Genomic DNA, 21,494 nt, shown 5'->3' on the forward strand with positions numbered 1-21,494 from the left:
TGAAAAGAGATCAAACTTAAGTCTGTTGCTTTGAAGCATTCAAGATTTACCACAGTTTAAGTTGGAAATTTAGTTTTCAGGTCAATGCTCAAAAAGAGAATAAATGGGTCATAAATACAGCGTGAATATAATTTAGTACCATATAAAAATCCCCTACAAATGCAAAATATATTAAAAAAACATTTATCAAACTAAAATATCAACACATTCACATAATATATTAATAAATATCCTTTAATATAAATTTAAACTATAATACATATTAATTTAATTTAATTGCAATTCAGTTCTTTTAAAGGTACTCTAAGTGATAGAGCATTTACTGCAGCAACTGTAGCAAAAATGTGATCTTACGAGTTGCCTAATTTGTGATTTGTAGAATAGGATTTGTCCACCTGCAATGAAGTATTTGAGAAGGTGCAAGTGTTGTGTTTGTGGACAAGAAAAAAAAGTCTACAAGTTTGCAACTCTTAAAACATTTCTCTCTGTGACTTCAAATTTACTGATACACATGTGTGGCTATTCTCTACAACTACAAATTTCAATGTCACAGGCGCTCAGTTGATTTGCACCAAATATACTTGCATACTAGCCAGACCCTCCCTCCTCCTCATCCGCGCACTAACCCCCCAAATAGATTCTCTATATTAAAAGTGCTCTTTGTAAAGTGTCCTGGCTGTTTGTGTGTGTGCAGGAGAACCCGTACCTGTGCAGTGATGAATGTGACGCGTCTAACCCTGACCTGGCTCACCCGCCGCAGCTGATGCAGGACCGCGAGCGCAGCGGCCTGGTCACATACTGGCAGACGGTCACGTGGCAGCGCTATCCCGAGCCTCTCCAGGCCAACATCACCCTGTCCTGGAACAAGACCCTCGAACTCACGGATGACATTCATATTACCTTCGAGTACGGCCGGCCCACGGTCATGGTGCTGGAGAAGTCTCTGAACTTCGGGCGCACGTGGCAGCCCTTTCAGTACTACGCCGACGACTGCGTGGATGCCTTCAACATGCCGCCGAGACGCGTGCGCGACCTGAACGCAGCGAACGCCACGCGGGTCATCTGCACCGAGCAGTTCTCCCGCTGGGTCGGCTCCAAGAATGAGAAGGTGGTGCGGTTCGAGGTGCGCCCGCGCTTCGCCACCTTCGCCGGCCCCAGGCTGCTGAACATGGAGGGCTTGTACACGCGGATGGAGAGCATGAAGGGTTTACGAGATTTCTTCACGTTCACCAATCTCAGGCTCCGGCTCCTCAGGCCCGCGCTCGGAGGAACCTACGTCCAGAGAGACAACCTGCTCAAATACTTCTACGCCATTTCAAACGTCGAGGTGCTGGCCAGGTGAGAACAGAAAAAATACAGCAACAAACCTGCAGAAATGAAAAAGAGATAAATGACTTGATAAAACAAACAAAAAAAAACTTGATAAAACAAATATAATTATTTTTAAATTACATATAATCCTCAATTTTATATACTGAATAATACAAATAATAAAATAAATAAATATAAAAATAAATTAAACACACACACACACACACAAATATGTAGGCCCTATATATATTTAAATTTTTTTCCTGTATTGAATCTTTCATTTCTTTTTATATTTATTTATTCATGCATTTATTTATTTTTACTTTTCTTTGTGCAACATGAAAGGAAACAATTCAATACTTCACCTTTAAAATAACATTACATAGCTCGTCAGCCTCGTCTGCAATTTGTCTCCATTGTACTTTGAAAAAGTAACCCAGGTATATGAAATATTTTTTATGTTCTACTTGATTTTTATATATAATGTATTAATATATATACATATATATTTATATATATACACCCAAATTAAACATATATATATATATATATATATATATATATATATATTATATATATATAATTTTAATTTATAGTTTTATTAAATGTATTAAAATTCATATTTTCATTATTAATTGTAAAATAAAGTATTATTAAAAAAATGTCAATGCATCCCACTATCCCCGACAACTTGACACAGAAATAATGACTGTGTACACTTACTTGGTATTAGATGATGGCTAATCTACCCCATGCTATCATTATGAGTAAAGCTACTCTACTGAGTCAGGCCAATTATTATCCATAAACCATTTGGAGCAACTCATCTAATCAGATTGCGCCGTGTATAATTATAGAGGCAAACAGATGCTTGTTATCATAATGCACGCTATCATAACCAATAACTATTATAACTATCAGGAGGCACACAAATGATCTGCAATAATGCTCAAGTCATTACTTGTACAGATATTGACTGTCATAATAGAATAAATGAGACCCTTAGGTCTATCACAGATTATTGCAGTGACTGACAGTCTGTTAACAATAACCCTTTCTTTCCTATCCTATCGTGACATGACAGCTACTGCGTTAAAAAAATTCTGTCACACTTATAATATTTGCTTCTTTTCACACAGATTTTGCAGATCAATTAGTATATAAACATGTATCACAACAGGGGTCATTAACCTATCAAAGTTTTAAAGGTAAAATAGCAAAGAAGAGTGGAAAATGTTCATGATAAACTAAATTATGATTGATGCAAAAAGTCTTAACTGACGTTTTAAGTGGACTTCAGGCCATAAAATCCTACAAAACGGCAAAAATACATCCCCCACATCTGACGTATAAGATATGAAAGCACATCACAGACAGACAACAGTGAGCATTAATGAGTGTAGGAACTGAGCTGATGTTGTGTCAGAGATCACAGAGGCGCAGAGAGATGCCCATGGGCAGCCCAGATGGAAACCACACACTTTCCCTGTTTCCTGCACTGATGCTGGGGGAAAGTCTGTGGAAGGGATTTAACTACGGTAAAAATGTGTAAATCAAAACCTTTCTGTGAATAGGGCACAATAGGGTGTCCTGTTACACTTTTAAAGCATGATTTGAAGCTCAAATCAAACACAAATGTCTTTTGTTGTGTTTGATAAACTTCTAGATAATTATAGCATAAATTGAATATGCTGAATGACAAATGGCTCGTTTTAAACACATCGTATGTCTGTATCCCCTTGTAAATGCAGATTCTGGCCTCTCCAACCATAATCATAATTTACATATTCTGTTGAATTGATATTCAGTTGACTGTAGTAAAAACTGTTTTTAACTTATTTTAATTACCACAAAACATAACACTGACATAATGTGGACCCTTTCTACAGTATGAAAGAAAAACACAAATAATCTCATTCAATTTTTAATCTCTTAAAGTTTTATAAATAAATAAATGTTACAAATGAATAAATAAGTTATCATTGATAGCTGAAAATGTATTCATACATTAGCCAAAATATTTCAGAAATGAACATGAAAGCATCAGAAGATGGAGAACTTTATGCATTATTATTATTATCATCATCATTATAATTATATGAAAAATAAGTTTATCACTAATTATCAACAGAAAACAATACTCATACAGTATAATATGACCACTGAAAGTTAAGTATCACCTGTCAGTTATGATTTTGTTTTAAAGGGAAACTATCATCATTTTAGGCCTTAATTTGTACCCTGTTCATCATCTTATTAGCAGCTGAAAACATAAAATATTTAATAAATATGAGCCATCTGAGTGTGAGATTGTGTGTGTTACTGTAGATCACACTCATGTTGATCATTTTACAATCTCAGTATTTATGATGAGTACATGAATACTGAGAGAAGGTGTTTATTGTAAGATTTATGGATTGTCATTTACGCACTGAGAGAGGATGTAGACATCTGTATTAAGATACACTTCACTGCATTTGACTTTCACTCATAATATCAAACATGACCATGCGCACGCACGCACGCACGCACGCACGCACTCGCACACACACACACACACACACACACACACACACACACACACACACACACACACACACACACACACACACACACACACACACACACACACACACACACACACACACACACACTCTCTCATCTTTTGCTATGATGTACAGTTCTTCTATACGGACGGCTGCTGAGGTTGCAAAGAGCTGTGATTAATTTGACATACAGTTAGTTGCATTTAAAGACACACACATATACAAACATACAGCTGAATTTATAAAGTTCAGTCCTGTGATGTGTAGCTCTACATGTGTAGCTCTGTGTTATTGATGAGTCATTTCCTGTAGTATTTAGTCATAAATAGAGCCGTTTAAACACACCGATGCAAACACACACACACACACACACACCCTTGGAAACACAATCTGATGATCAATAAGTTATTCTTAGGCTGAGACTGGGTAAGATACGGCTGACGGCTCTCGATCGATCACAAGTGTGTGTGTGTTGTGTTTCCTAAAGCAGGCTGATTGTGTGGAAATATGAGTGAGTGTATTTTGTGTTAGTGAGTGGATGTAATACACTGAAAAAAATATTTTCTCTCAGAAATTACTAGTGAATTTCACAATTACAAAGAAATGACAAGTAACAGATTGAACTAAGCATGAGGTAGAAAAACTGAAAAAGTACTGTAATTTCTTGTAAAACATACTCCAATAATCTTTGTTTTGCTGTTCACTAACTGTTTGTCATTCAAAGTTTCTTGCACCATAAAACATATTTTAGTTTGTCATGATCACTTCCCTCTGAATTTAGTGTAAATTACTGACTAACCTTAACCTTTAAATGTGAGGTATTAAAGGGATTGTTCGTTCAAAAATGAAAATTCTGTCATTCATTTCTCATCCGTAAGACTTTCGTTAATCTTCGGAACGCAAATGAAGATCTTTTTGATGAAATCGGAGAGATTTCTGTTCCTCCATTGACAGTATGCGCAACTACCACTACTACTTTGGCGCTTCATAAAGAGATTGTTAAAACTAATCAATATGAATTGAGCGGTTTAGTCCAAATTTTCTGAAGACATACAATAATTTTATATGATGAACAGATTGAATTTAGGCTTTTATTTACATATAAACCTTGATCAGCAAACATAAACAGGAGCTCAACTGAACCTGCTTGATGCAAACAAACCTCAAACGTGCTGCGTAACACCAGAATGAACCTAAAACAGTCAAACTTTAGCATTTCAAATTTAAATTGCACTTGAGGCAGTTTTAATATGAACTTTTTAATGATATATAATATATAAACTTGTTTACATGCCAGATTTATTCAAACATACATAAGACGACAGGTTAAGTAAAGATATAATGAAAATGTAATATAGTGCATGTATTTCGGCAAACTGACACGTCACATTTAGAGTGTCAAAAAAACGTTGTTTATTACTTTATTACTTTTGAATGTTTTATTTCAAAAGTAATAAAGCACAAAGCTTATTGCGATTAAAGGCCTACTGCTACAAATAATGTTTAGGGAAGCTTTGATCACATAAACTGAAATTGACTAAAAGATCTGTTCCTTGAAAAGGAAGATCGATTAAAAACAAGAAACTGATATCATCAACCCAGCCCTAGTGTCCACATAGCTGACATCTTAGCTTATCCACAAGATAAACCCTGACACAGTCAAAGCGCAGCATCAGAGGAGCACTAATTAAACATCACCCTTTCAGCCTCCAAAACTGTTTCAGCCAAAACAAAAGTCATTTTTGGACAAATATTTTTCAGTGCATCGCTAAAGTCTGAGACAGGAATGAAATGGAGATTCAAGCGAACTGACAACGAAAGTTCAAAATCCAGTTGAATTATACAGTTGTTTACAGAAGTTTTGTTTCCATTAATAAATGTCAATGTTGAGTCAAGAGCATCTAAATATTTCAAGGCCCAACACTTGATGCAATCGCACCTACAATGCATTTCATTACGGTGTAAGAGTGGAGTGTGACAGCTACAGGTCGCCAATGAATAATCTGTGCTCTCAAAGCTCTGGAGGGCTGACTGGTGTCAGTACACACACACACACACACACAAACTGCAGCTGCTACAGGCATAACGCGGTGTGACTTTGTGAAAGCCAGGATGTCTGTCTCTCTGAGTTATAACTATAGCTCTGTGTCCTCCTCCCCTCGAAGGGCATGAGAAAAGGGAGCGTGTTGAGATTGTGTTAACTGTGTGTGGTCGACCCCCGGAGAGATGTTTTAAAGAATTCTCTCAGGAACCACTGCAGATTCCAGAACACAGGGATTGAGAGGAGCAGTGAAGGGGACTCACAAATCACAACTTTATAGAGTTTTACAAAGCCTGCAGCAAACGACCATGAGACACATATTTCGGCTTGTCCAGATCACACTTCACCCAAAAAACAAAGAAAAAAAATGAGGAAATTATATTTTGCAATTAAGCCTATTTTTAATAACTTTAAAATCTTTTTTTGACATTAACTTCATGATAATTAAACACATTTCCCCTGAACATGTTCTTACTGTAATGTGTCCAGATGTTTCCCTTTTGAGGTGTATGAAATTCTCAATTATACTAATTGATTTTTTTATAACTGCAGTAGAAATTAAAGGCACTACAACCAATATAAAATAAATTCAATGTAAATTCAAATACTAAATTAATATATAAAATAAAAAACATACATTTTATATATATATATATATATGTGTGTGTGTGTGTGTGTGTGTGTGTGTGTGTGTGTGTGTGTGTGTGTGTGTGTGTGTATGTGTCTGTGTGTATCAAAATACATAATTTATATAAAATATATTAAAATATAAGTAAAATGTAATAAAGTTAAATGGATTAAATTATATAAAATTATTTATACAAAAATAGTAAAAAAATATAATTTATAAATACATATATATACAGTAAAATGCATATTAAATATGTATATAAAATATTATATTACACAAAAATATAAAAAGAAATGCAAAATGTTTTATTTTGATTACTGTAATGTTAAAAAATGTATATATTATTTTATACATATATACATAGAATAACAAAATTTTCGCATTACAGTAATGAGTAATGGGGGACGGGGGGTAATGTTTAATTGTCATGAACATAATGTCAAATACAAAAATTATTTTATTTTCTTTAAGCAAAATATAATTTCTTTTTTCTCAGTAACGTGTTTGTTGTGCATTGGTTTCATTTTTATTGTTCCCTATTCTGCTTTGCCTGAATTCGTTTCCCTAGTTGGTCTCCACGGTTTTTGATTGAGTTATGCACTTGTTTCTGGTTACATTAATTATCTCTGTGTATTTAAACCTTCTGTTCATTTAGTTTTTTCAGTGTCCGTTATCGTCAATGTTTGGTTATGAATTATATTTTGTGAGATTCTCCTGCCTGTTCTGGAGACTTATCATTTTTGGACTTATCATTTAAGACAGTTTTTGTTTCCTCCTTTGTGTGCTTTATAACAGCCACAAGTTGCAGGATTGCGCTGGCTCCTCTCATTGAACATGTTCTCTGTCCTTGCGAGTAACTTGTGAGCAGTAGCTGTGCTTTACTTCCCGTCGTCCACCGCTTGGCACTTCTAGGATCTATCTTCATCTGATACTGCTGTTAGTCAGTCACACTGGAGGACAGATGTAGTGTTAGCGACAGCATTCAGTACAGCTCAAGTCAGTAAAAATCACAAAATAAGCATCGCTGCTACTTATTTTCCTGAAAAGACAAAGTAAGCTCCCCTGAGCTGTGACTCTCCTGGGTCTCCCGGATTTTATTGCATGTCTTTTACCTCGTAACCATCTTAGCATTTAGCAATCTTGAAGATTTTTTGCTGATTGTGTGCATTTAATTGTGCTGCATTTGCAATACAAACATGACATAAGCAGATTTCTAATTGTTTATGACTTTATTTTATATAATCAATAAATATTAATTGTATTCATTACATTTAATAATTAAATTATATAAAAATTAAATGCAATTATATAACATGAATATTGATTTTATTTATATATATATATGTATATATATATTACCATTTAATGTACACACACACACACACACACACACACATATATATATAAGTTCTTCATTTTTTACATTAGTTATCAGAATTATATTTTTTCACATTACTTTATTATTATTATTATTTAATTACTATATATTATATATATGACAATGTCCCTGGACTATTTTTTACTCCCAGCCTGTGACTGGATTAGACTACTTAAAGGGTAACTAAACCCTAAAATAACCTTTTTTAGTTAGTGATCTGTAAGACTGGGGCTTTATTAATGCGGTTCATCGATTCGAGAAAATGTTTTGACATTTGGGTATAAAGTGTTTTAATTCTACAATATATGATGTAAAAACGTCTGAGTGCTGCCCTCTTCAGGTTGAACGGTGGCTACTGCAGTTGAATTTTCCTATTGGATGTTGTGGTACTGTGTGAGGTAAGCAGGCACCAGCTGAGAGAAGCGGGTCTCAGGTGCACGCCCCCCCCCTCCGTTGGGCTCTGCCTACTTTTACAGCATTTTTCAAATATTGCCAGTGGGTGGAGTCAGACTCTGACCAGGGGTTGAGTTACCCTTTAAGGCCGCAGATTGAGCCAGTGGCTCGAATTGATAAGAGATACTAATACAATGCTAAATCATAAATAAGATGTATGTACAATAACATTTACGATGTCCAGCAATCGATTTAAATAGTACATTGTGTTTAATTTGTCATTTAATGAGATCTAATATATGTTCATGTGAATAAATACATCGATCCGACTATTCTACGTATTTACTATAATGGTCCAGTGGCAGAACTACAGCCAAGCCTGTCAGAGGTTCTGGGTTCTAATCCGCACTAAGAAGTATAGATTTTTCCCCCCCTCATCAAAACCGTTTTATCTTTATCAGTGGTTGTAGATCAAGCAGGGACACGTTTGTGTGCATTTTGTTTTGTGATTTCACCGGAACGAATAGAGAGTCTCTCTGCAACGGATTGAAGCGCGCGTCCGTATGAAGACTGTGTGCGAGCCACAAGAGAACACTGTACGTACCACTGATCGCAGCGGCAACGAGCACTGTAATCACTTTTTAACGCGAGATCGCCTCTTAATTAACACACGAACGAAATGAATGCACTGCTAGAGTTAACTGGAGATGTTTTATTTATTTGTATTGGTAGGCTAAATCCGTGCCGCGAGATGTTTCAAAAGTGGCGACCTTGACAAAAAGTCCCTTCTGTCTCCACTTTTCCAGCATTTTTTAAATATTGCCAGTGGGTGGAGTCAGGATCTGACTAGGGGTAAAGGCTACGTTTACACATGGCAGGCTATTTTCATAAACGGACATTTCACCCTCTCCGTTTTCAAAAATAACATTGTGCACACCTGCAAGTGTATATATGCCGTTAAGAGCATGCCATACCTGTAGGTGGCAGTGTAATGAGAAGCTCAAGCCCACGTTAGCCAATCAGAATCCCGAAAATAGCAACAACAGCAACGAATCACTTCTTCTTTCTATTTTGAACAAAGAGGTGACTCCAGTACAGGAGGTGGCGGGATGCACCTTAAAAGTTGGTATGCGACCCGCCAATAAATCCACAGATGAAGAAGAACAAAGAGGTCGCACTTTTGATGCAGATGCAAGTTCTGTCGCATACTGTGACGTCGGCTGCCTAAAACTCAGTTTTTCTCAGTTTACATGCAAACGTGCAAACGGAGTTTTCCAAAATCTCCACTTTGCCCGGAGTTTTTAGAAATAATCGTTCTCTTACGAGAGGTTCTCTCGTATTGCGTAAGTTTAGCTTACGCTACGGGAAAGATTCATCTTCTCGAGATACTGAAGCCAAAAAATTATCCTTAATTTTGTATTCCTTGTCAACGCAGTGCAGCAGCTAGCAGACCTAGAGCAGGCCATCTCGCGTGCTCATTGGCTGCCCTGCGGGCAACTGCTGCAGCCTACCAGTGAGCCCGGCGTGACGTCACGCCCAATGAAGGGCGCCCGCGCCTTCATAGCGTCACAGCCCGCCAGAATGGGCGTGGCTTAGCGTATAACACTAGGGGCTGTAGGCTGAATTCCCTGATTTTCGTCTCTTCAGCGAGCTCTTCGCATCGCTGGATCTGAGAGAAGCCACCGCCGCCGTCGAACAGCGGACAGCCAGCTTAGGAGAGCGCTGAGGAAGCCGGCCGTCTTCGCCACCTTCAGCCATCCGTGCGAGCTACGCTATCCGGCGACGTATCCTTTACCTTGCTAAAACCTATTCTAAAACCTATTCTAAAAGAGCAGCGAGTGTCTTTTTTAAGACGCCTCGCACTTCCGGCTGTGAAGGGCTTCCGCTGTCGACCCTGCGGGCTCGACTCGAAGCCTTCAACACCCCCCGCCTCTCCTCACCAACGCGCAGCTGCCGCTCACGAGCCTCACTGCCGTCGCATCTGAGAATGAGGCCGAGGGACACGTACGAGCACGCGGCTAGCTCTCTTTACGTTACAAGAGAGCTACCCCGCCCTCGTGTCCCCGTTCGCGCGTCATGCAGAGCCCTCTCGAGCTCTCTGCATGACCCGGACGGGCATCATCTGTGTTACATGTAGGTCCCGTGCCCACTACTCGTGCGCGCGCCCTCGTACAAACACTGTTCCAGTTCTGCTCGACCACCGAGCACGCGGCTAGCTCTCTTTACGTTACAAGAGAGCTACCCCGCCCTCGCGTCCCCGTTCGCGCGTCATGCAGAGCCCTCTCGAGCTCTCTGCATGACCCGGACGGGCTTGCGGCCCGCCGTCGAAATGTCTCGCCATGTCAGTCCCCTTAGATAAGGCTACTGCAGTGGTGTATTTGGCAGCCAACGAGCCGGTAATGCAACCCGCTCGCCTGAACACATCCGCCGTTCTCGCGGCGACCCAGAGAAATCTCAAGTGAGTATAATGTCAGATTAAGAATGTAAGTTACGTGCCCGCTCACGAGCGCTCACGCTTACTAACAGACACATCGCCTCCGAAAAGACGTGCGTGTTTAAGTTTATTCCCTGTCAGTCCCCTTCAAACAGGCTACTGCAGTGGTTCAATTAGCAGCCAACGAGCCGGTCTGTTGACCCTCTCGCCTGCACACAAACGCCGTTTTCACGGCGACCCAGAAAAATCTCAAAATGAGTAAAATGTCTGGTCCGGCTCATGCCGTCGGTGTTGTAAGTGTAATGAAAGTGCCCACGCCCCAGTGTTCACCACTACACATAAGCACTCCGAACCTCGCAGAGCACACTCTCATGAAGCGCAGAAAAGCCGCTCGAGTGTTGAATGTAAGAAATGTGTCCACAAGTCTGTGCCCACTATCTGCCCGCTCTGTTACACGATCAAGAAAGCAGGTTATGAATGTAAGTCTCGTGCCCGCCAGAGTGCGTTCACGCTTGCTAACACAAACCTCACCCCGGGCTCCGCCCGCGCGTTTAAGCGTTATCACAAAACGCAAGGCATTAATAAAACGTTCCCCATCCATTATGATCGGGGCGTCAAATACACTTGTAAGTCTAGTGCCCGCGCTCACGCTTACAGGAAGCTTTTCCACCCGGAGCGCTGCTCGCGCGTCAAAGAGTGAAAAAAGAATGTTCCCCATCCCTTATGATTGGGACATCTCACATAAATCAGACGGTCTCGGCTTTCAGCGAGCAGCCATTGCCCAGAACCGAGAGCGCGCGCGCCGCGCTTTCGGCTCCGGGTCAGTTTCACAAAAGAAAGCAGGTTATGAATGTAAGTCTCGTGCCCGCCTGAGTGCGTTCACGCTTGCTAACACTAACCTCCCCCCGGGCTGCGCCTGCGCGTTTAAGTGTTATCACAAAACGCAGGGCATTAATTAAACGCTCCCCATCCATTACGATCGGGGCATCAAATACACTTGTAAGTCTCGTGCCCGCGCACACGCGCTCACGCTTACAGGAAGCTTTCCCGCCCGGAGCGCTGCTCGCGCGTCAAAAAATGACAAAAGACTGTTCCCCATCCCTTATGATTGGGACATCTCACATAAATCAGCCGGTTTCGGCTTTTCAGCGAGGAGCCATTGCCCAGAACCGAGAGCGCGCGCACCGCGCTTTCGGCTCCGGTTCAGTTTCACAAGCCCGCAAATGGCGATTTCCCCCCTAGCGGCTCACATAGCTGCGTGGGAAACTATCCCAGGGATTTCAGAATGGGTGTTGAGCACAATAAAGCAGGGCTATACACTTCAATTCATTCGCCGTCCCCCGCGCTTTCAAGCCCGGACCGCGACGATTGTGAATGCGTAAGTAGCACACCTACTTCACGCAGAAATAGCAAAGCTGCTGTGCAAAGGGGCTATAGAAAAGGTACCGCCTTCTCTGAGCGAGTCAGGCTTTTACAGCCGATATTTTCTCGTACCCAAGAAGGACGGAGCCTTCAGACCTATCCTAGATCTGAGATATTTGAACTAAGTGCTTGCGAAAAGACCGTTCAAAATGCTTACGACCAGGAAAATCCTCACGCACGTTCGCCCGAGGGACTGGTTTATTTCTCTAGATCTGAAGGATGCCTATTTTCAGATTCAGATAGTACCCCGTCACAGGCAATTTTTGAGATTCGCCTTCGACGGTCAGGTATATCATTACACCGTCCTGCCGTTCGGCCTGTCCCTGGCACCCTGTACATTTACGAAGTGCATGGACGCGGCGCTCGCCCCCCTGAGAAGTCAGGGGCTGCGAATAATGAACTATCTGGACGATTGGCTGATATTGGCACAGTCAGAGACAGAACTGCTATCTCATAGAACAGTGCTTCTCAGTCATCTGGAAAGCTTGGGTCTCACGATCAACTGGACCAAGAGCTCATTACTGCCCAGCCAGTCAATTTCCTTTTAGGAATAGCACTGGACTCGGTGACCATGACGGCTCGTTTATCGACACAGCGCGCGCGCCATGTTCGCCACCTAGCCGCATCTTTCCAGAAGGGCAGCTTTCTCCCTTTGAAAACATTTCAAAGGATGTTGGGCTGTATGGCATCAGCTGCAGCGATGCTCCAGCTGGGCCTACTGCGCATGCGCCCGCTCCAACGCTGGTTGAATGCTCGCGTGTCCCGCCGGGTGTCTGGCGGCCAGAAAATCAGAGTGACTCAGGCCTGCATAGCAGCTCTGCAGCCCTGGTTAGTGGCCGACTGGTACCAGCAGGGAGTAATGATGGGAACCATCTCTTATCGTAAAGTCATCTCGTCAGACGCGTCCAACTCGGGTTGGGGCGCACTGTTCGAGGGCAGACCGGCCTTTGGCCAGTGGTCAGACCAGGAGAAGGGTTTTCACATAATCTGTCTGGAAATGATAGCGGTCGAGAACGCGCTGAAGTGCTTCCTCCCGTTCATAAAGGACCAGCATGTTCTTGTCCGCTCGGACAACATGTCTGTGGTATCCTATGTAAACCGTCAGGGCGGTGTCAGATCCAGAAATCTCTGCAATCTGACGGAACGCCTCCTTATTTGGTCTCCAATGCACCTGCGCTCGCTGAGGGCGGCGCATGTGCCTGGCCATTTGAACGACGGCCCAGACAAACTGTCCAGGGACAACGTTCCCCCAGGGGAATGATCCCTGCACCCCAAACGGTCCAGAAACTGTGGCGCCTATTCGGCAGAGCGGAAGTCGACCTATTTGTGTCAAAAGACAACGCTCAATGCCCGACGGTCTGTTCGAAGGATGAGGATGCGCTGGCCCAGGTTTGGCCCAGCCTCCCGCTATATGCTTTCCCTCCGGTCTATCTGTTGCCACAGGTGATCAAGAGAATCAGGGAAACGCGCCACTCGGTGCTCCTCATAGCCCCGCGTTGGGAGAATCAGATTTGGTTCCCGGAACTAGCAGGGCTGTCACATACAGCTCCGTGGCCGAATCCGGTGAGGGCAGATCTCCTCTCTCAGGCTCGCGGCACGATCTGGCATCCCAATCCAGAGCGCTGGTCTCTGCATTTATGGTTGATCAACGGGTACTCGTTGCCCTGCCAGAAGGAGTGATGAACACGATCACGCAGTCTAGAGCCCCTTCCACGAGAAGGCTCTACGCGTCTAAATGGTCGGTGTTCTCTGGATGGTGCACCGACAGAGATCTGGAACCGCGGACATGCGGGGTGGCGCATCTGCTCACCTTCCTACAAGAGCTGTTGGATAAGGGAAGTTCCCCATCCACGCTCAATGTATACGTGGCGGCCGTGGCAGCGTTCGCAGAATCGACGCACGGCCAGTCATTGGTAAGACACGAGTTGGCCATCCGCTTCCTTAGAGGAGCTAGAAGGATGAATCCGCCGCGCCCCCCGTCGGTTCCCATGTGGGATCTTTCATTGGTCCTCGAGGCCCTGAAAGCTTTTCCATTTGAACCACTAGACACCGTGGGGTTGAAATATCTATCACTGAAAACCGTCTTTCTGACTGCACTGTCGTCAGTAAAACGTGTAGGGGACCTGCATGTGCTGTCTGTCAGTGCGTCGTGTCTTGAGTTCGGACCGAATGACTCTAAAGTATCCTCAGACCTAGACATGGCTATGTCCCTAAAGTGATGGGCACTCCATTCAGAGCGCAAGTTATTTCGTTGTCAGCTCTCCCAGCATCTGACAGCGAAGGTGATGTGAATCTCCTCTGCCCTGTCAGAGCGCTGAGGTTTTACATTACGCGCTCCGCCTCCTTCAGGCGTTCGGAACAGCTTTTTGTTTCGTTGGTGGGCGCACCAAGGGTCTCGCCTCCTCGAAACAGAGCCTGTCCAGATGGATAGTAGACGCTATAGCGGCCGCTTACGCGTCAAAAGGTCTGCAATGCCCTCTGGGCATCAGGGCTCATTCCTCAGGCCTCTTCGTGGGCATGGTCCAGTGGAATTTCTATCCATGACATATGTGTAGCGGCGGGCTGGAGCTCCCCGTCTACCTTTGTCAGGTTTTATAACCTAGAAGTTCCTGCCTTGCAGGCTAAACTGTTGTCAGTCTGAAGGAGAGGTGTATTCTGCCCAGATCTCCTGCTCAGATCACTCTCACATGACTCAGCTCTCCTGGTTGAGCTGCACTAAGTAGGGTGTGTGCCATGTGCCTATACAGACCGGCGCGCTGCTCTGTATTCCCTATGTGTGCTTATGTACAAGTGATGGCCCGCGTGGCTGGCCACCTTATTTTTTCCACTTATGGGGTTCCCCTGAAAGCTCGGGGTCTCATGTGGATGCTTGGCGCGCACGGCGTTGACAAAGTGTTCCCGTAGCGTAAGCTAAACTTACGCAATACGAGAGAACCTCTCGTAAGAGAACGATACTCGGTTACTAACGTAACCTCGGTTCTCTCTAGAGAGGGAACGAGTATTGCGTAACCGGCCGTGCTCGCGCCACGAGCGACTTCGCTTCAGTCGACGAAAACCAGGGAATTCAGCCTACAGCCCCTAGTGTTATACGCTAAGCCACGCCCATTCTGGCGGGCTGTGACGCTATGAAGGCGCGGGCACGCGAGATGGCCACGCGAGATGGCCTGCTCTAGGTCTGCTAGCTGCTGCACTGCGTTGACAAGGAATACAAAATTAAGGATAATTTTTTGGCTTCAGTATCTCGAGAAGATGAATCTTTCCCGTAGCGTAAGCTAAACTTACGCAATACTCGTTCCCTCTCTAGAGAGAACTGAGGTTACGTTAGTAACCGAGTATCGTTTTCTGTGATAAAAACGGGGTTTTCGTGTAAATGAGAGGCCAAACCGGAGGGAAATATCTGCGTCTTCCCTTTGTGTAAACGGGGCATTAGTTACATTTTAATATCTGGCAACTTCATAGAGATTGTAGTATGTTTAAATCAGAGATAATTCAGGTGGAGCAGCTCTTCCTCACGTGTTCAGAGGAAAGTGTTGAGAAATAGAGAGAGGTGTCAGTGCAGACGGAGTGATTTATGCTCACACATAGACGGCTGATTTGATAATCAGTGTATTCTGCCTCCGCTGCCTCCAAACTCACTGTCAGCATTTTTCTCAAATCTTCTCCTCATCCTCCCTTAATTTTTTTAATGCAGTTATTTTCCTGAGGAGAACTCCTTCATTGAAAAAACAAAGTAAAACAAACAAATGAGCTTTGAGTCTCATGTCTCTCATTTTCCATCTCTACGTCTCTGTATGCCTCCTTCTCTTTAGCAATCCCCATATTTGCTGTTTATTTCTCAAGAGAACCACTTTGAGAGAGAGAGAGAGAAGGTGTGAGGATGTCCTTGGAAAGAGTGTTTTCACAGATGCTAAAACAGTAGCATACTCAAAGCTTTCACACTCTTCAGCAGTGTATTTTTTAAGTGCTGGCAGTATACAGCCTGTTACTATAAACACTCAGTCACTATATATCACAGGGATGTGCAAAATAATAGAATAAATTAACAGAAATTGAATAATCTATCTATCTATCTATCTATCTATCTATCTATCTATCTATCTATCTATCTATCTATCTATCTATCTATCTATCTATCTATCTATCTGCCCATTCGTTCGTCCGTCTATCCACTGAAGAATAATATATATATATATATATATATATATATATATATATATATATATATATATATATATATATATAAAAAGACAAAAAACAATACATCTTTAGCAAACAGACAGAGGATGATAAAGAGAAAATTCATGTTAGATGTAGGTATTGAAAATACCTTTAATATTAGGTCTCTCCCTCTGAATTTAATACTTATGCTCTTAAGCTTTAATATATATGTGTGTGTGTGCGTGTTTCCTAAATGCATGAATGAGTTCTTTTTAATGCAATGACTGTGAAAGAGACATAGTGAGGAAGAGTCCAGAATTTAATAATATTTTATTGTATGTATGCTATGAAAAGAAGCAGTAAATAGTGTGCATGTGTGATAAAAATGAGAGAACTATTTAATTATGCTGAGATCTTACTCTTTATCAGCTGTAAACATCCATCCATCCATCTTGTTTTTGAAGGCAGCATCGCCATATCCTCTGCTCTCTATGAGATATAGATACAGAGAGATAGATATTGTAGTAATTTAATATTTGTTTGGTTCTATATAAAGCTCACTTGAAATTAGATGATGTTATAGTCTATGTGCAATATATACAGTGTGAAAAGTCTGTTAAAAAGTGTGTTAACATGTGCAATATATTTTGAAACCCATTATGATGAATATAAATGTAAAAGAAATTTAAACATATATGGCAAATATGGCATAATTGACAGCAAATGGCATCGGTTCTCACACATCACACGTGACCAATTATTGTTCAAAATTTGGCTAAATGTCACGAGTGTCTCAAAAGTGTCACTCACAACAAGCTATATGACTGCAGAAAGTCTTAAAATATTGCCTACAAGTTCTATGGACGGCTTTTACAGAGCTTTTTTTGTATGGAAAATAAAAAATACACTTTCCTTGTATGGAAAGAAGCTCAGGCATTCTATCCAACACACTTCCATCTGTGTTTCATAAAGAAAGAAAATAATGACATGAGAGTGAGCAAATAGTCAAATTGTTTCAATTGTGGGCAAAGACTTTCAAGGCAGCAGAAAGCCAAAAATATTGAAGAAAGCATCACTTCTACACTCTTTAAAAATAAAGGTCCCAAAAGGAAGTTTTCACAGCGATTCCATAAAAGAACCATTTTGGGTTCCTCAAAGAACCTTTCAGTGAACAGTTCTTAAAAGAAGTGTTAAGAACATTTTATTTAGAACCTTTTTTTAGATCAACTATAAAGAACCTTCTGAGCAATGGAAACATTTCATGGAACCATCAATGCCAATAAAGAGCCTTTATTTTTAAGAATGTAAACTTCAGTCTGATTCCTCTGTCTTCTGCTGCATTTCTCCCCTTCACCTCCCTCCTTCCCTCCATCTCATGCTCATTCTTTGCGTGTTGAAGAAGCTTTGAGGAGACATTCTGTGTGTGTGTGTGTGTGTGTGTGTGTGTGTGTGTGTGTGTGTGTGTGTGTGTGTGTGTGTGTGTGTGTACAAGGCCGTGTTTTCTCCGTTTGTAATCTATTTTCCCCTACACGCACTTCAAAACCTAGTTTCTGCACTGAATTCCTAGCTTGGATCTCTGGCGTACACAAACACACACAGATAGACGTTTTTTTTTGCTGCAGTCTATGTAAATTATTCACTTTCTACTGTGCAGTTAGACGCCCCACTGAAACCACACGCTGCGACATGAAGAACACATGCAGGAATATTACATACTATAGTATTCTTAAAAATACACAAATCCCCAGTGCAACCAAAACATAATTAACGGTTACAGGTAAAAGAGAAGAAAAAAACAGAACACTTTTAACCTTTTAACACACATACACACACACTCAGTTGTGTTCGGTTGAAGGTCATCTCTAAAAGCTCTGTCTGAACTCCTCTGAGGTCTGAGCATGCAGTGACCCTGTGACCTTAATGCTTTTATCGTATGGCATTATGGGTAATGATTGGGTCTTAAGTGGGGGTTAGTTTGTAGTGAGGCTCACACTTATGCACACACACACACACACACACACACACACACACACACACACACACACACACACAGTAGTCGAGGGGAAACACTAGTCATACTTGTAGTCATAGTTAGATTACAGTGAACGAGTGAAGCTACTCCTTTAAAAACAGTTAGCTGGCTACAAATAAAAAAACTAAAAAGTATCTTGAGTATGAAATGCTGTTTATAGCCTACTTTGATTTCAAAATATGACATTTTGGAGTAAAACAGGATATTTTGATGATACAATTTGGGTGAGACTAGATTTTCAGGTGGTGAAAAGTGGTCTTGAGTGGGAGAAATATTAAGGATAGGTTATGTGACCTGGAAAAAGAAGAAAATTTGAATGACGAAGCAAATGATTACATTTTTAATAAAACGTTTATTTAAGAAGTATATGTTTGATTTTGATATAATTTTAAAAATGAACAACTAACATGTACACTACTATTTAAAAGTTTCTGCCAGTCAGATTTTTGTTTAAAAAAAAAAAGTATGCATTAAGGATGCATTAAATTGATAGTAAGACATTTATAATGTTACAAAACATTTCTGTTTAAAACAAATGCTGCTCTATTGAAACTATTCTCGATTTCCACAAAAATATGAAGCAGCTCAACTGTTTTCAACATTCATGATAATAATAAATGTTTCTTGAGCAGCAAATCATCATACTAGAATGATTTCTGAAGGATCATGTGACACTGAAGACTGGAGTAATGGTGATGAAAATTCAGCTTTGATCACAGGAATAAATTACATTTTAAAATATATTCACATAGAAAACGGTTATTTTAAATGGTAGTAATATTTCACAATATTACTGTTTTTACTGTATCAAATAAATGCAGCCTTTGTAAGCAGAAGAAACCTTTCAAAAGCATATATATATATATATATATATATATATATATATATATCTTTCTCATTATACTGTTTGCATGGAATTTACATTACAATTACAATGCAGCATTTTATTAGTCTCGAAACATATGCCATGCAACACACTATTTGAATGCAAATGCTTCTTGCTACACATTTTGTGCGTTGTTGCTTTCTGAAACACAACAAAAGCATTTGCATAAACTGACTTTTACATGCAGTTCTCTTTCAGTTCAACTAGAGAATCCACAATTAGTTAATCAACATGTTCATTGCAGTTTCCTAAATAATAACGCATCCAGTTTAAAAAACACTGGGATTTGAAACTATCGCACGCCTTGAGTACTGAGATGTTACCGCCACACTAACACAAGCCACACGTCATGCACTGAAAAATGAGTTAAATAAGTAACAGTGTGGAACTATGTTGAATTGGAAAAATGTGGATAGACAAATGGAAAGATGGGAATGAGTGTGGCTGGAGGAGGAGAGGAACGAACCAGAGTTGGGATGATTGGGAGTTGGAAGGAATCGCGGAGGGAATACCACTCTCACTGAAGCGTGACTGAGGAGCAAAGCAGACCGAGAGAGAGAGAGAGAGAGAGAGAGAGAGAGAGAGAGAGAGAGAAAAGCAGTGCTAACAATGCTACTGTAGTATTGATTCTTGTAGAATGAAACACAAAGTAATGATTAAATCAAAGCGGTGTGATTACGATGATTGAGATGAACTAACGTTTTAGTCTGTAATTAAAAACTAAAACTTAAAAAAATGGTTATTAAAATAACGCTGAAAACAAAAAAAACGTAGAAAATATTTCAGAAAATTTGAAATATTGTTTCTGCAACTGAATTTAGATTAAGTTAAAGTACTAAAATAACTAAAAGTTAAACTTAACTTAATTAAAACTAAAAATATTAAAATAAAAGCTAGTTCAAAATATGAATAAATACTATAGGGTTAAGGTTAGGATACAGGTTTGGTTTAGTTGTATGTAATTATGCAAAATTTATTTTATTACATGTAGCATGTAATAAGGACTTTAAAATAAAGTGTTACCAGTATATAAAAAAGCAATAAAATAACACTGATTGAAATATGAAAGACAGAAGAGGAAGACACAGAAGAGCTGTACATATTACAAATACATTTAAAATACTAAAATTAAACTATCATTTCAATTACAGAAAATACAGATAGAATCAGACACATACTAGCGTGAATATAATCACACACAATTATTTTGAAATAAAGCTAAGCATAATAAAGCAATGTACTGAAAACACCTTGAACTTGAAGAAGATTGACATGTTTATGAATCACTTTTATCTTTGAAGACATCGCCAGAAGAAGGTTGTGTGAGATTTTACATATTACATATTAATTAAAAAAAATTAACAAATGGGGGCTGAGCTTAGAAAAATGGTCCATCAGATCTAATAGAAATTTACTATAGCTCTTTACTACACAACAATCACGTAGCGAAGAAATAAACGTTTTTTCTGTCAGAACAGAGCACAAGGGTCGGTTCACTTCATTAGATTTCACCAACTGCTCTTTATATACCTTCATCTTTCTGCTCTGGAGTGTCTCAGAGGGAATGAATCGCTCATAATAAATTGCAGGACATGCGTGTGAGGGAAAAACAGAGAGATCTGGTCATCTAATGAACGGAGGAGGAAAAGAAGAGAGAAGCCAGACAGAAAATCAGAGAATGAGAGAGTTCCTGGCTTCTGCGGAGTCTCGGTGCGGATTCATGTTTGTTTTGTTTGTTTGATTTGCTCATCGTAAAACCGCTCACATAATCCATAACTCACAGAGACACTAAGAGAAAGACCGTCAGAGCGACAGCGACAGTTCCAATTAGATTTCTGATTCCAATTCAAAAAGCCTTTTACGTTGTGATTTCATAGTAGAACCTTTTCAAATCTAAAAAGAAGTTTTGATTCTCTAGTTCTTTAGAAAACCTAAAGACGCATCTGAAGAACCTATAAAGAAACTTCATGAACTTTTTTATCATCGTACCTGAATCCAGTCGATTGTAGGGAGGAGGAAAACGTGGAAATGAGGGAGGGTTTAAATATTATGATTTGCAGACCTGAAAAAAAAATCATAGAAAAAATAAAATATTCAAAAGCCATGGGAATTTCTGTTATGAATTTAAATTTTTCTAGTTACACTCTGCTATAAAATATTCAGTCAGCTAGGAATTGCTCTTTGTGAGTGCAAAAAAATTGTAGAAATGCGTGAAAAAAACCTTTGGAAGATAATGGAATTTTAAAGGAGTGGGAACTGTGT

At 40.4% G+C, this 21,494-nt stretch overlaps 1 protein-coding gene and 1 long non-coding RNA gene across 7 annotated transcripts in view; one reads left to right on the forward strand and one right to left on the reverse strand.

Annotated features, from left to right (window-relative positions):
- Positions 1–21,494, forward strand: part of ntng2b (netrin g2b) — a 72,455-nt gene that overhangs the window by 20,808 nt on the left and 30,153 nt on the right. For all 6 annotated transcript variants that reach the window (XM_077194445.1, XM_077194400.1, XM_077194418.1 and 3 more), the window contains exon 3: positions 695–1,338. In XM_077194445.1, the coding sequence (XP_077050560.1) occupies positions 695–1,338 (644 nt within the window). The remainder of the gene's footprint in view (positions 1–694; positions 1,339–21,494) is intronic.
- On the reverse strand, positions 7,026–19,814 carry LOC143757265 (uncharacterized). The gene is made up of 4 exons (XR_013210463.1): positions 19,699–19,814; positions 16,734–16,803; positions 15,736–15,868; positions 7,026–7,479 (listed from the first exon to the last, which is right to left on the reverse strand). It is a non-coding gene; the product is annotated as an uncharacterized LOC143757265 (long non-coding RNA).

This window comes from Siphateles boraxobius, unplaced genomic scaffold, assembly GCF_051911475.1.
Source record: "Siphateles boraxobius isolate OS27281-9 unplaced genomic scaffold, OSU_SipBor_1 11, whole genome shotgun sequence".
Taxonomy (NCBI): domain Eukaryota; kingdom Metazoa; phylum Chordata; class Actinopteri; order Cypriniformes; family Leuciscidae; genus Siphateles; species Siphateles boraxobius.